The 14784-nt window shown below is 41.5% G+C and overlaps 1 protein-coding gene and 1 non-coding gene across 3 annotated transcripts in view; both read left to right on the forward strand.

The window, feature by feature from the left end:
* Window positions 1–14784, forward strand: part of C10H12orf56 (chromosome 10 C12orf56 homolog) — a 118996-nt gene that overhangs the window by 27222 nt on the left and 76990 nt on the right. For both annotated transcript variants that reach the window (XM_003824806.7, XM_008978444.5), the window contains exon 2: window positions 9609–9771. In XM_003824806.7, the coding sequence (XP_003824854.2) occupies window positions 9609–9771 (163 nt within the window). The remainder of the gene's footprint in view (window positions 1–9608; window positions 9772–14784) is intronic.
* LOC112436825 (small nucleolar RNA U13) lies at window positions 6796–6898 on the forward strand. Its single transcript, XR_003025512.2, has one exon. It is a non-coding gene; the product is annotated as a small nucleolar RNA U13 (small nucleolar RNA).

Below are 14784 nucleotides of genomic sequence, written 5' to 3' on the forward strand. Positions count from 1 at the left end.
GTGCAATGGCACGATCTTGGCTCACTGCAACCTCTGCCCCCCAGGTTGAACTGATTCTCCTGCCTCAGCCTCCTGAATAGCTGAGATTACAGGCACCCAAAACCACGCCTTGCTAGTTTTTATGTTTTTAGTAGAGATGGGGTTTCACCATATTGGCCAGGCTGGTCTTGAACTCCTGACCTCAGGTGATCCACCCCCTTCACCCTCCCAAAGTGCTAGGATTACAGGTGTGAGCCACCGCGCCCGGCCTCGTTTACTTTGTTAATAAAGTTGCTTTCACTTTGCAGTGTGGACTCACCCTGAATTCTTTCTTGTGCCTGATCCATGAACCCTCTCTTGGGTTCTGTATCGAGACCACTTTCCGGTAACAGCTCCTTCCAAAGCAAGTCTTAGGCCAAATATTACAAAATGCTATAATTTATGACAGGGAGTGAGAACTTAGGAGACCATTTGCAACTAACTCCAACTTCCCCAGCCCCAGTTTCTAAGGAGAAAAGACAGCTAGTTGCTGTTACTGGAAAGGGGTCCCGATCCAGACCCCAAAAAGGGTTCTTGGATGTTGTGTAAGAAAGAATTCGAGGCGAGTCCATAAAGTGAAAGCAAATTTATTAAGAAAGTAAAGGAGTAGGCCAGGCAAGGTGGCTCATGCCTGTAATCCCAGCACTTGGGACGCCGAGGTGGGCAGATGACCTGAGGTCAAGAGTTTGAGACCAGCCTGACCAACATGGAGAAACCCCGTCTCTATTAAAAATACAAAATTAGCTGGGCGTGGTGGCGCATGCCTGTAATCCCAGATACTCGGGAGGCTGAGGCAGGAGAATTGCTTGAACCCAGGAGGAGGAGGTTGCGGTGAGCCGAGATTGTGCCATTGCACTCCAGCCTGGGCAACAAGAGCGAAACTCCATCTCAAAAAAAAAAAAAAAAAGTAAAGGAAGAAGAGAATGGCTACTCCATAGGCAGAGCAACCCCAAAGGCTGCTGGTTGCCCATTTTTATGGTTATTTCTTGATTATATGCTAAACAAAAGGTGGATTTTCCATTCCTCCCCTTTTAAGACTATATAGGGTAACTTTCTGAGGTTGGCATGGCATTTGTAAACTGTCGTGGCACTGGTGGGAATGTAGCAGTGAGGACAACCAGAGGTCACTCTCATCACCATCTTGGTTTTGGTGGGTTTTAGCTGACTTCTTTACTGCAAGCTGTTTTATCAGCAAGGTCTTTATGACCTGTATCTTGTGCTGAGCTCCTGTCTCATCCTGTGACTTATTATAGGATGCCTTAACCTCCTGGGAATGTGGCCCAGCAAGTCTCAGCCTCATTTTACGCAGCCCTTATTCAAGATGGAGTTGCTCTGGTTCCATTACCTCTAACATTACCATTTATATTGGTGGGGCATACAAATACAGTGCTGTTTCAATAATAATTGTTTTTTTATTTTATTTTTCTGAGATGGAGTCTCACTTTGTCTCCAGGCTGGAGTGCAGTGGCTCAATCTCAGTTCACTGCAGTCTCTGCCTCCCAGGTTCAAGCGATTCTCCTGCCTCAGCCTCCTGAGTAGATGGGATTACAGGTGCACGCCACCACACCTGGCTCATTTTTGTATTTTTAGTAGAGACCAGTTTCACCACATTGGCCAGGCTGGTCTCAAACTCCCGACTTCAAGTGATCCGCCCATCTTGGCCTCCCAAAGTTCTGGGATTACAGGCATGACACCACATCTGTCCCAATAATAATTTTATGCAATTACACTTAAAAGAGTTGATTTATCAAATGTATATAAATGGTGTGATATATTGTTATACCAAAGGTTTTTTGTTGGCAATTCTTAGGAAAAAAAAACTGTGTTTCCTGATTTAGACTTTTAAAATTATTTTCAGGTATATATTACTTAGATATTATTGCCTGTGCTAAAAAGGGTCTGGATAAAAGCACTTCTTTCAACTTTCATAAACAGTCCTAAAAACAAATTCAATGTTATATGAAACATGAAAAATCTTAACTTATTTTCAACCTAAATAAGCTAAATAGCCATGCAAAATAGAATTTTACTCACTGTACTTTGAGCTTATTTTAGGACAGTTAGAAAATTTTAAAATTATTTTATAGGATCATTACAATATCCTGTCTATCTATCTATCATCTATCTATCTATCATCTATCTATCATCTATCTACCTACCTACCTATTATCTATATGTTTTCACATTTTGGGGTTAAATGGAAGCTCTGGCTTTTGAATTTTCTTTTTTATTTTTTGAGATGGAGTCTTGCTCTGTCGCCCAGGCTAGGGTGCAATGGCATGATCTTGGCTCACTGCAACCTCCGCCTCCCGGGTTCAAGCGATTCTCCTGCCTCAGCCTCCCGAGTAGCTGGGATTACAGGCACCTGCCACCACGCCCAGCTAATTTTTGTATTTTTAGTAGAGACGGGGTTTCGCCATGTTGGCCAGGCTGGTCTTGAACTCCTGGCCTCATGCAATCGCTGGCCTCAGCCTCCCAAAGTGCTGGGATTACAGGTGTGAGCCACCGCACCCAGCCAGTTTTTGAATTTTGTAAAAATGTCTCTGATGTAAAGCAAAAAAATATTTCTTTCAAATAATACCATGTTTAAACTAAATTGCTAACAAGGGATTGAATTCAGCTTTGTCCCTTTTAAGAACTTCTTCTCGCTGGGCGCAGTGGCTCACTCCTGTAATCCCAGCACTTTGGGAGGCCAAGGCGGGCGGATCACTTAAGGTCAGGAGTTCAAGACCAGCCTGGCCAACATGGTGAAACCCCGTCTTTACTAAAACTACAAAAATTAGCCAGACATGTTGATGGGTGCCTGTAATCCCAGCTACTCAGGAGGCTGAGGCAGGGAGAATTGCTTGAACCCAGGAAGAGGAGGTTGCAGTGAGCCAAGATCATGCCACTCTACTCCAGCCTGGGTGACAGAGCAAGACTCCGTCTTTAAAAAAAAAAAAAAAAAAAAAAAGAGCTTCTTTTCTTTATACAGGCACTGAGAGCATGTTCTTTGGATTAAGCTTTCCTGCCCTGTTCAGTGCTCACAGTGGAAAAGCTTTTAGAAAACTCTTTACCCCCGCATAGATGTGTAAATTAGGCTTGCTTAGCTCCTGAGTGGTCCTCTCTGGCTTCACAAACACGCTGTGATCTTTAGAAAGAGACATTTTTTAAACAGAGATTTTTATTTTTGAATTTTTTTTTAATTTTTAAAAGTATAAAGGAGGAAATACATCTTTTCCTTCTACCCATCTTAGGTTCGTTGGCTTGGGGCCCTGGTAACAAAAGATAGATTAACAAGAGAAAAACATACACATTTATTTTTTATGTGACATGGGAGCCTTTGTAAGGAAAGGAAGATCTGAAGAAGTGGTTAAACCTGAATGTTTTTATGCTTGGTTTGATGAAGAGAGGAAAGTCATGGAGAAATATAATAGGACAAAGAAAAAGTATGAGCTCAGTGTAACAAATTGGAGAAAGTTAGGCCTAAACAGGCCTAACTGTTCACATACTTTATCCTTTCCTCTGGATATAGGGAGGGCATCTTTCGCATGAGGGTTTTATGACCTGCATCAAAAGAAGGTTAGAAAATTATTCCTAGATTTTATGACCTGCTTCAGAGAAAGGTCAAAAAGTGCTTCCTGTACATGTCATTCCTCAAGTTCCTTCAGCTTAAAATAATCTGGTGAAGCGCCCTATTTTGGAGTAGTATGTCCTGAACTCCATTATAAGCAAATAAGAAAAAGAAGAAGAAACCACCTTCCTTTCTCTAACACTTTGCCCTCTTTACTTAAGTCCAAGTTGAATTAAATGTTTCTGTTAGAGTTTTGTTCTGTCTATGATTTTGTGACCATAAGTTTTGCAACTGAGATTATTATTATTTTTTTTTGGAGATGGAGTCTCACTGTGTCGCCCAGGCTGGAGTGCAGTGGCGTGATCTTGGCTCACTGCAACCTCTCCCTCCTGGGTTCAAGTGATTCTCCTGCCTCAGCCTCCCGAGTAGCTGGGATTACAGGTGTGCACCACCATGCCAGGCTAATTTTTGTATTTTTAGTAGAGAGAGAGTTTCAACACGTTGGCCAGGCTGGTCTCGAACTCCTGACCTCAGGTGATGCACCTGCCTCAGCCTCCCAAAGTGCTGCAATCACAGGCTTGAGCCATCATGCCTGGCCAAGATGATTATTATTATTATTATTACTTTTGAGACAGAGTCTTACTGTGTTGCCCAGGCTGGATTGCAGTGGCATGATCTCAGCTCATTGCAATCTCCACCTCCTGGGTTCCAGCAATTCTCCTGCCTCAGTCTCCTGAGTAGCTGGGATTACAGGCGCATGCCACCACACCTGGCTAATTTTTGTATTTTTAGTATAGACGGAGTTTCACCATGTTGGCCAGGCTGGTCTCGAACTCCTGACCTCGTGATCCGCCCACCTCGGCCTCCCAAAGTGTTGGGATTACAGGTATGAGCCACTGCGCCCAGCCGAGATTATGATTTCTAAGTGAATCAATAAGAGAGAAAGGGGGAAATGAGAAATCATAGTACTTTTGGTATGTAATCTTTTGGTACTAGCACTATTCATAGTTTCTTTTTATCACACCTGTCATCATCCCTCCTTTTACATACACAAATATGTCCCCTTGTTTGTGTGACAACCATCAATGTAATCACATATCACCTTACAGTGATGGAGGCTTTGTAGGGTATGTAGAAGTGGCTTTGTTTTCTTTATTTCTTTTTCTTTTTTTTTTTTTTTTGAGATGGAGTCTCCCTCTGTCACCCAGGCTGGAGAGCAGTGGAGCAATCTTGGCTCACTGCAGCCTCTGTCTCCAGGTTCAAGCGATTCTTCTGCCTCAGCCTCCTGAGTAGCTGGGATTACAGGCACATGCCACTAAGCCTGGCTAATGTTTGCATTTTTAGTAGAGATTGGGGGGGGTCTCACTATGTTGGCCAGGGTGGCCTCGAACTCCTGATCTCAAATGATCCACCTGCCTTGGCCTCCGAAACTGTTGGGATTACAGGCGTGAGCCACCTCACCTGGCCCGAGATCTCATCTCTACAAAAAAAATAAAAATAATTAGCCTAGCCTGGTGGCATGTGCCTGTAGTCTCAGCTACTCAGGAAGCTGAGGTGGGAGGATCACTTAAGCCTGGGAGGCAGAGGTTGCAGTGACCTGAGATTGTACGACTGCACTCCAGCCTTGGCTACAGAGCTCAACCCTGTCTCAAAAAAAGAAAAAAAAAAGGAAAAATTATGATTGCTAACACATATTTCAGTTGTCTAATATAATAAGGCAAAGCACCCCCAAGACTGATACATAGGCAATAAAAGCATTGACAAATCTCCCATAAAACAATTTCTGAAATATTTATGTTATACAACTTACTTAAGAACTTACCTATACAAATTTAAGCTAAGGAACACTGAACATCTCTTCGGACTTGACAATTCTTCCCGTGAAACAGTAGTAAATAGACCAAATTATTTCCAGCCTCCTCTTTTCATAAGTTGAAAGACCACATTTTTGTGTGTGTGTTTTTTTTTTTAGGAGGCTGCTGATAAATCTCGAAGATGTTTTAGGTATAAAATATATCCTGAGATTTTAATATATTTCTTTCTTATAATTAGAATCTTATTTGGGGAAGGCAAAAATCAAGTGTTTATTAAAGGAGATTTTGACTTTTGGTTAAGAGAGAATCATGGGTGCCTGAGAAACAATGCCTGACTCACCTAGTGAGTCAAAGTGACAATAAAACATTAAATAATAGACATGGAAAGCAACATGCTTGAAAAGAGTGTTAGATATAGTGAACTCCAAGCTTCTCTTCAAAGAATCAGTATGTCAGTATGTTCAGCTCTCTTATTCTCTGTTCTCCATTTTAAAGTTTAACTTCTTGGTTCTCTTCACCCCCTTGCCTCTAGTTTCAGTAAACAACTTTCCTACTAGTTCTAATCAGTAGTTCACATCTGTTCCCCTGGTCACCTGCTTTGACCTGAGTCACCCCTGGTCACCTGCTCCGTCCTGACTTACCTGTTCTGTAACCATCCTTCCTGCCAAACTACTCACCCCACCACTCTGACTTGTACTCCTGCTCTCTTTAAATTAGCCAATTGGAATTAGCTTAGACTGTGCGGTCCAACCCTAGCCAACAGGGGAATGACACAGCAGTAGGGGCTACCTGCATCAGGAATAAGAACCCCTTCCCCTCCCTTGTTCAGGTGTGCTCTTGCCATTGCTCCATCCACGGGTTGCACCCTTCTATGGAAGTAAAAATTGCCTTGCTGAGAAAATTCTTTATCTGAGCACTAGTTCTTTTCAGCACTGAGGAACAAGCATTTGTTTCTAACAAGAACCTCTTTCACAGCATGGAAACTTTGTAAATGAGCACATTCATTAACATGACCAAAATATATAACCTCTCTGTAAAATATAAAAATAAGCTTAAATGTATGGTTTTTTTTTTTTTTTTTTTTTTTTTGTTTTTTTTTTTTTTTGAGATGGAGTCTTGCTCCTGGGCAACAGGCCCAGGCTGAAGTGTAATGGCACGATCTTGGCTCACTGCAACCTCCACCTCCCTGGTTCAAGCGGTTCTCCTGCCTCAGCCTCCCAAGTAGCTGGGATTACAGGTGCACATCACCACACCTGGCTAATTTTTTGTATCTTTAGTGGAGATGGGGTTTCACCATGTTGGCCATGCTGGTCTCAAACTCCTGACCTTGTGATCTGCCCAGCTCGGCCACCCAAAGTGCTGGAATTGCAGGTGTGAACCACCGTGCCCAGGCAAGTTTATGTATTTTTTATCCATTTGAAGTTCATAAGCATGGTGTTGAGTTTTCACACTCATGTGTGAGATGTACCACCCTTAAAGCTAGTTATGATGTAGGCACATTACCCATCTGACATGAGAAGAAGAAAAAACAAAACTATATGTATATACACTTAAAATAATGCTCAAGTAGCCAATGTTTCAGTATTCTCTCTTACTTAGGAATTATCTTGGTGTCTGATGATTATCTATTAAGTCAATTTAATATCTGCCCAAGGCTTTAAGTTACCTAAGGATCTTGGAAATTATCTTCAGTCTGAGATATTATAAAACATAAAGTTGAAATAAAAATCTATCAGAATAATGATTTCATTATATTGAGCACAAATTTACACTTTTTCTAATTTTTTGACACCGTCTCAAAAAAAATTAAAATTAAATTACTGTTCAAATCATAAAAATAAATAAGACTAATGGAATTAAAATTGTTTAGCCTAAATCAGAGAAAGTTGAGTGGTGATTTCAGGTACAAATTCATTAACTGGTTTGAATTACTCTACCTATTTGAAAATAATTTTTAAAAATTGAATTTGAGTAGATACTGTTAGCTTTTTATTAATTCATCTTCCTATCTTCAATTACTTTGATTTAGATTTTATAAATTGTATTACTTGATATTTCTTTCTTATATTTGTGAAAAGAAAAATGAAACTGCATGATCACAGGAAACATTTGTATCTAAATTCTAGGTACTCTCAAAAAGCCTATACAGGAATTCTGCCTGACCCGCACCTCTTTTTTTTTTTTTTGAGATGGAGTCTCACTTTGTTGCCCAGGCTGGAGCGCAGTGGCGCAATCTCAGCTCACTGCAACCTCCACCTCCAGGGTTCAAGCGATTCTCCTGCCTCAGCCTGCTGAGTAGCTGTGACTACAGGCATGCACCACCACACCCGGCTAATTTTTGTATTTTAGTAGAGACACGGTTTCACCATGTTGGTCAGGCTGGTCTCGATCTCCTGACTTCAGGTGATCCACTGGCCTCGGCCTCCCAAAGCTCTGGGATTACAGGTGTAAGCCACTGCACCTGGAAACCCCATCTCTTTTTTAAAAGGTGGGAGTAGACCAGGTGCGGTGGCTCAAGCCTGTAATCCCAGCACTTTGGGAGGCCGAGGTGGATGGATCACCTGAGGTCCTGAGGTTAGGAGTTCGAGACCAGCCTGGCCAACATGGTGAAACCCCATCTCTACGAAAAATACAAAAAATTAGCCAGGCGTGGTGGCAGGCGCTTGTAATCCCAGATACTCCGGAGGCTGAGGCAGGAGAATCGCTTGTACCTGGGAGGCGAAGGTTGCAGTGAGCTGAGATCGTGTCATTGCACTCCAGCATGGGCAACAAGAGCAAGACTCCATCTCAAAATAAAAATAAAAAAAAGAGATGGGATCTTGCTATGTTGCCCAGAGTGGGTTATAGTGGTCACAGACAAGTGCACTGCACAGATCATGGCACACTACAGCCTCAACTCCTGGGCTCCAGTGATTCCCCTGCCTCTGCCTCCAGAGTAGCTGAGACCACAGGTGGGCACCATTATGCCTGTCTCACTCTTAGCTTTTCAATCAAATGTTATTGCTGCTTGTCATAGAAAGTGAAGTAGGCTGTTGCAGAGAAGATCTAAATGTCCTATCTATTTATTGAGACCTTTTCCCTTTTTTATCCAGAATAGAGAACAGAGCACGTTGGAGAGAAGGACATTTCCAGTAGTTCAAACCTAGATGTTTGTCTTCCCAGAATCTCTATGAGCTGTTACCTATAAATGGACATTGTCTCCTGCACAGAAAAATCTTAGTGTAAAATCAATTAATTATACATTTTTGAGACTTTTATGAAAAAATTATTTTTAAAATGGAAGTGGACCAGGCATGGTGGCTCATGCCTATAATCCCAGCACTTTGGGAGGCCGAGGCAGGTGGATCACCTTAAGTCAGGAGTTCAAGACCAGCCTGTCCCACATGGTGAAACCCCATCTCTACAAAAATACAAAAATTAGCTGGGCGTGATCGCAGGTGCCTGTAACTCCAGTTACTTGGGAGACTGAGGCACAAGAATTGCTTGAACCCAGGAGGTGGAGGTTGTAGTGAGCGGAGATTGTGCCATTGCACTCCAGGCTGGGCGACAGAGAGAGACTCCATCTCAACAACAAAAAATAAATAAAATAAAATAAAATAAAATGGAAGTGGAGAGGGATGTGTTTTAACAAATACTGTAACAAAACACTGTTAGTGTTTATGTAGCAATTCTATAGTGTAAGTAGTTTCTTGGGTTCTGTTGTTGAGCACATTTTTGGTAAGGACTAAAACAAATAGAGAAATAATTGGGAAACCTAACAACAAGAAAAGGAAGATGTCCCAGTGGATAAAATGAAGGGGGGAAAAAAAAAGAACTCAGTTTAAACTTTGTGGTGGCTCATGCCTGTAATCCCAGCACTTTGGAAGGCCGAGGTGGGCGATCACTTAGGGTCAGGAGTTCGAGACCAGCCTGGCCAACATGGTGAAACCCCGTATCTACTAAAAATACAAAAATTAGCCAGGTGTGGTGGCTCATGTCTGTAATCCCAGCTACTCAGGAGGCTGAGGCAGGAGAATCGCTGGAACCCAGGAGGTGGAGGTTGCAATGAGTTGAGATCGCACCACTGCACTCTAGCCTGGGTGTCAGGGTGAGACTCCGTTTTGAAAAATATATATATATGTAGAAAAAAAAAAAACTTGCCGTTGGCTTTGGGAGATTTATTATACCAAAATAGATAAGCAGTTGTATTTGTCTTCAATGAGGTGAATTAATTTTTTTTCCAGATTGATGATTACCCGGAATTTTTGAGTTCGCCAGACAGAGAAATCAGCCAACACATTCGTATCATCTATTCTTCAACCTTTTTGAAAAAAGAGTGTAAAAAGTCAAACGGTGTCAGGAAATTCCTATTTCCATTTCATCATACTAAAGCTATCAACAAAAAAGGTAGGTACTTCCGATCTGTCTCTGGATCTAAGGCAAAAAAAAAAAGTATATATACATTTCTTAAAATTGATGCAGGATATTTTGCTTCTTAGTTCAGTTAAAAATCCAGGTTCTTATCACGCAGCCAGGAAAATTTAGGCATGGGGACACATTGAAAGATGTGGAGAGTGGGATTTATTAAAAGAAAGCTCTCAGTGAAAAAAAGGGGTCTGGCCAACTGGCTCTCACCTCACAGATTGAATATCAGTCTGCCACACGCAAGAGCTGAAGAGGCGAGGCTCATCCTCCTGCACAAGGCTCTAATTCCTGGTGGCTCTAACCCTACTCTCCCAGTGCACATGTGGGCACCCCCATCCATTGCGGGCACACCCAGACAAGACCCTGGGCAGGTTCCCTTATCTTCCTCCTGCGTCTATCTTTCCCCTGTCTAAAGAAGTACATCTAGCTGCCATTAGAATAAGAATAAGGGTAAGAACGAAGAATGATCTTAACTGCTTCCAGCTGACAGGGGGCGCTGTTTTGGGAAAATGGCAGTCAGATCTCCCTCAGAGGCCTGTCTCAGGGTTCCCCATAGAAGGGGCCATCCTCTGGGCCTCTGGTTGCATGACCATTTGGAGTTTGGTGGCCTGAAAGTGAGAAGAGACAAACTGGTGTATTAGAAAACATGTATCAAAATGAAACAAGGGTGGTGGGTAAGGATAGCTCAAAGATCCTGAGGTCTTTTACTGGTTTGCCCAGGGAGAGGGGAGCCAAAAGCCTGACTGGTAAAAAAACAAAACAAAACAAAAAAACCTTTTACTCTTTTGCTGGCATGTTGAGCTTCTGGGCTCCCTTCCCCTGAGCCCAATCTTAAGCCAACCAGTTTAAGGTTTGGGAAATTAACTTTTCCCAGTTTGAAGGATGTATCCGAAGGGAGTATCCTGTAGTACAGAGATACAATTTCCTATCTGTGAAGCGAGGACAGAGAAGGAAAGAGGAAAGAAAATGGCTTTTTTTTTTTTTCCAAAGGAGTCCCAGGGTTTCTGGTTGCATTTGAAAGGGGTACAGCTTGAAGATGAATGGCTACTCCTCTGTTAATAGAAGGAGGGGAGTGAGACATCATCCCACATTCCCATCTCTTCCTAGCGAATACCCAGTATACATGAGGGAGAGAAAGTGAGGCATCCCTCTTTCTTTCTTCCATCCTTATATCCCTGAGTCTCAGGGACCACATCAGGGTGCCATCCATGGGTATCAAAGTGGCTTTTACTGACATTAACAGGGGGGACTAGGGGCTGGGAATATATGCTCTTACTCATGTACACCCTATATCCCCTGCTGTCAGTAGCCGTCGACCCTTCATTTATGCCATGGATATCAGGATGACCTTTATCCATGAATTGCGAAGCTTGGCTTAATTGGCAGGAATCAGTCACGCTCACCTGTGCTGTGCCTTTTAACTTCTGTTATTGCCTGCACCTGGATCCTTCAGATCCTGCTTTCTTTCCTAGGGCTTTGACCCAAAGCTTGGAATTGAGTTTGGGACAAAAATGTGTCTGCAGGGGAGGGGGTTGCATAGACTCCTTATCATAAGCTGTTTACTAAGGTGTAACTGTGGAATTGAGTCCTCCTCTAACAAGGGAGAGAAAAGGATGTCTTGTGACATGCCCAGATGAATGGTGGCTATATTTATGCTTGCTAAGATTTGGGTGCATGGGGCTTGGCTTTGGTTAACTCCCTTGGCCTTATTTTCCCAAATGGCAGGATGTGTGGGATAGTTTCTCAGAACTAGAATATTGATCCAGATTTTTACATTACCCATCCACTTTTGTTCCTTATGAGCTATGGCCAGAGATTGCTGGTTGGTTCACAGGAATAAACAGGGTTAGTCTAAAATGTAGGCAAAAACTTAAAAACAGCTTGTCTAAAAAGTCTAGAATTTAATGACAAATGTATAAGTTTTGAAATATAATTTCTTTCTCCCCAGTCCTCATTTTTTGTTAAAAACAAATCATGATAGGAATGAGTTGTTTGCAAAACAGACTTTAGTCTTATATTTGGCCTGATTATTTGCATAAAGTGCAGCAAAGATAATTATTTTTACATAGGCTTTTTAGATTGGTTTTGATAAAACTCTGTTCCACAAGGAATCTCAGATAAGACTTTCTAAAACTGAGCCCAGCCAGGGGCTTTTACCCTCAAATACCTGTAAGTTGAGTAAACTCCTCTCCTTTTGAGGTCCCAAGAGCATGGGATTCCTGGATCTGTTAGAAAGTGATATTCTTTACTCGCCACAAATTAGGAACCCTGTATGGGGACTGTATAGACAATGTATCAGGCCAGTTTTCCCAAGAGGCTTTTATCAGCTCTGCAAGTCAAGCTTGACTCCTTAAAGGGAAGCATACTCTTCCAGTCAAAGCCTTGGTAAAACAACCAGTTTCTCCAGTTGCATCCTATTGCAAAGAAAATAGATTTTTTTTTTTAGCCACTCTGTGGTACGTTATTACTGCAGCCCTATCAAACTAATGCAATGACGTATTCAAACTTGAATTTCATTTTTCTTTATTTTTTCCATAGGTTATTGGGGTACAGGTCATATTTTGTTACATGAGTAAGCTCTTTAGTGGTCATATTTGGTTATATGAGTAAGTTCTTTAGTGGTAATTTGTGAGATTTTGGTGCACCCATCACCCAAGCAGTATACACTGCATCTAATTTGTAGTCTTTTATTCCTCACCTCCCTCCTACCCTTCCCCCAAAGTTCCCAAAGTCCATTGTATCATTCTTTTTTTTTTTTTTTTTCTGAGACCGAGTCTTGCTCTGTCACCCAGGCTGGAGTGCAATGGTATGATCTTGGCTCACTGCAACCTCCACCTCCTGGGTTCAAGCAATTATCCTGCCTCAGCCTCCTGAGTAGCTGAGATTTATAGGCACCCACCACCATGCCTGAGTAATTTTTGTATTTTTAGTACAGACAGGGTTTCCCCATGTTGGCCAGGCTGGTCTCGAACTCCTGACCTTGTGATATGCCTGCCTTGGCCTCCCAAAGTGTCAGGATTACAGGTTTGAGCCACCGTTCCTAGCCCATTATATCATTCTTATGCCTTTGTATCCTCATAGGTTAGCTACCACAAATCAGTGAAAATGTACAACGTTTGATTTTCCATTCCTGAGTTACTTCACTTAGAATAATAGTCTCCAATCTCATCCAGGTCACTGTGAATGCTTTTTATGGGTGAGTAGTATTCCACAGTTTCTTTATCCACTCATTGATTGATGGGCATTTGGGTTGGTTCTGCAATTTTGCAATTGTGAATTGTATCACTATAAACATGCGTGTGCAAATATCTTTTTCATATAAAGACTTTTATTCCACTGGGTAGATGTCCAGCAGTGGGATTGCTGGATCTAATGGTAGTTCTATTTTTAGTTCTTTAAGGAATCTCCACAGTTTTCCATAGTTGCTGTACAAGTTTACATTCCCACCAGCAGTGTAAAAGTGTTCCCTGATCACTGCATCCATGCCAGCATCTATTGTTTTTTGATTTTTTGATTATGGCCATTCTTGCAGAAGTAAAGTGGTATTGCATTGTGGTTTTGTTTTGCTTTCCCTTGATCATTAGTGATCTTGAGCATTTTTTCGTATGTTTGTTGGCCATTTGTGTATCTTCTTTTGAGAATTGTTTATTCATATCCTTAGCCCACTTTATGATAGGATTGTTTTATTCTTGCTAATTCATTTGAGTTCGTAGTAGATTCTGGATATTAGTCCTTTGTCAGATGTATAGATTGTGAAGGCAGGAGAATCATTTGAACCTGGGAGGCAGAGGTTGCAGTCAGCTGAGATCACACCATTGCACTCCAGCCTGTGCAGCAGAGTGAGACTCTGTCTCAAAAAAGAAAAAAATAATTACTTCAGTTTTCCATTAGTTCAGTCCATTCAGTTAACTCTTGTTTTGCTTGATATTTGTGGACAATTCAGCTCTTCATGAGTCCTTACGTTTTTCTTTTATTCCAATGTCATAATCTCAAAAGTTATCAGAAACCTGAATTTGAGAGCACCTGTCAAAGTTCTATAGCTGATTATAAACCATCCTTTGAAGAGGATCAAGACAAGACAAAAAACTTAACATAACAACCTTAATTGTGATTGATAGCCTATACTCAGACATTAGAATTTTAGAAATCCCATAAATTTTGGAACATATATTAATATTATTCCCTAAAATATAACCTGAGGAAGATTAAACATACCCATGTACCTAAACATATCAGGTAATCCTGTTTACCTCTCTTCTGTATGCCCCAGGGGCCCTCTGTAGCATCCAAAAGCTAGCCATCAAGAAAGACAATTTTGAAACTGAAGTTTGATTTGGGGAAGACTGTTAAATATGTTAGAGTGTTAAAGCACTTGATGTTATGAAATAGAATACCAGATTACCTTAAGTTATTTATTTTGCCAAAATGATGACTTGGACATTTTTTAAAAAGCAAAAACCTTTTACAATCCTTTATAAATTTTGCTAAAGAGCAGATTAGTGCCTTAAGAGTACCTTGTTGTGCTTTTATTTTAATTCTCAATTTGCAGAAAAACCATATAATACCCCCCTACCCCTGCTTTTTTTTCATATGGAGTCTTCCTCTGTTGCCTAGGCTGGAGTGCAACAGCATGATCTCAGCTCACTGCAACTTCTGCCTCCCAGGTTCAAGCAATTCTCCTGCTTCAGCCTCCTGAGTAGCTTGGATTACAGGCATATACCACCACACCTGGCTCATATTTTATTTTTAGTAGAGATGGGGTTTTGCCATGTTGACCAGGCTGATCTCAAACCCCTGTCTTCAGGTGATCTGCTTGCCTTGGCCTCCCAAAGTACTAGGATTACAGGCATGAGCCACCATGCCCAGTCCATGTAATAGCCTTTTGAATTTAGTTAATCTGTTCACACACAGAATTTCTTTCACAAGATTAATTCTTACAATCATTCCACAACTTGTTCAAATTTTTAGGTTTATCTTATCTAATTCAAAACAATC

The sequence above is a fragment of the Pan paniscus genome, chromosome 10 (genome assembly GCF_029289425.2).
Source record: "Pan paniscus chromosome 10, NHGRI_mPanPan1-v2.0_pri, whole genome shotgun sequence".
NCBI lineage: Eukaryota > Metazoa > Chordata > Mammalia > Primates > Hominidae > Pan > Pan paniscus.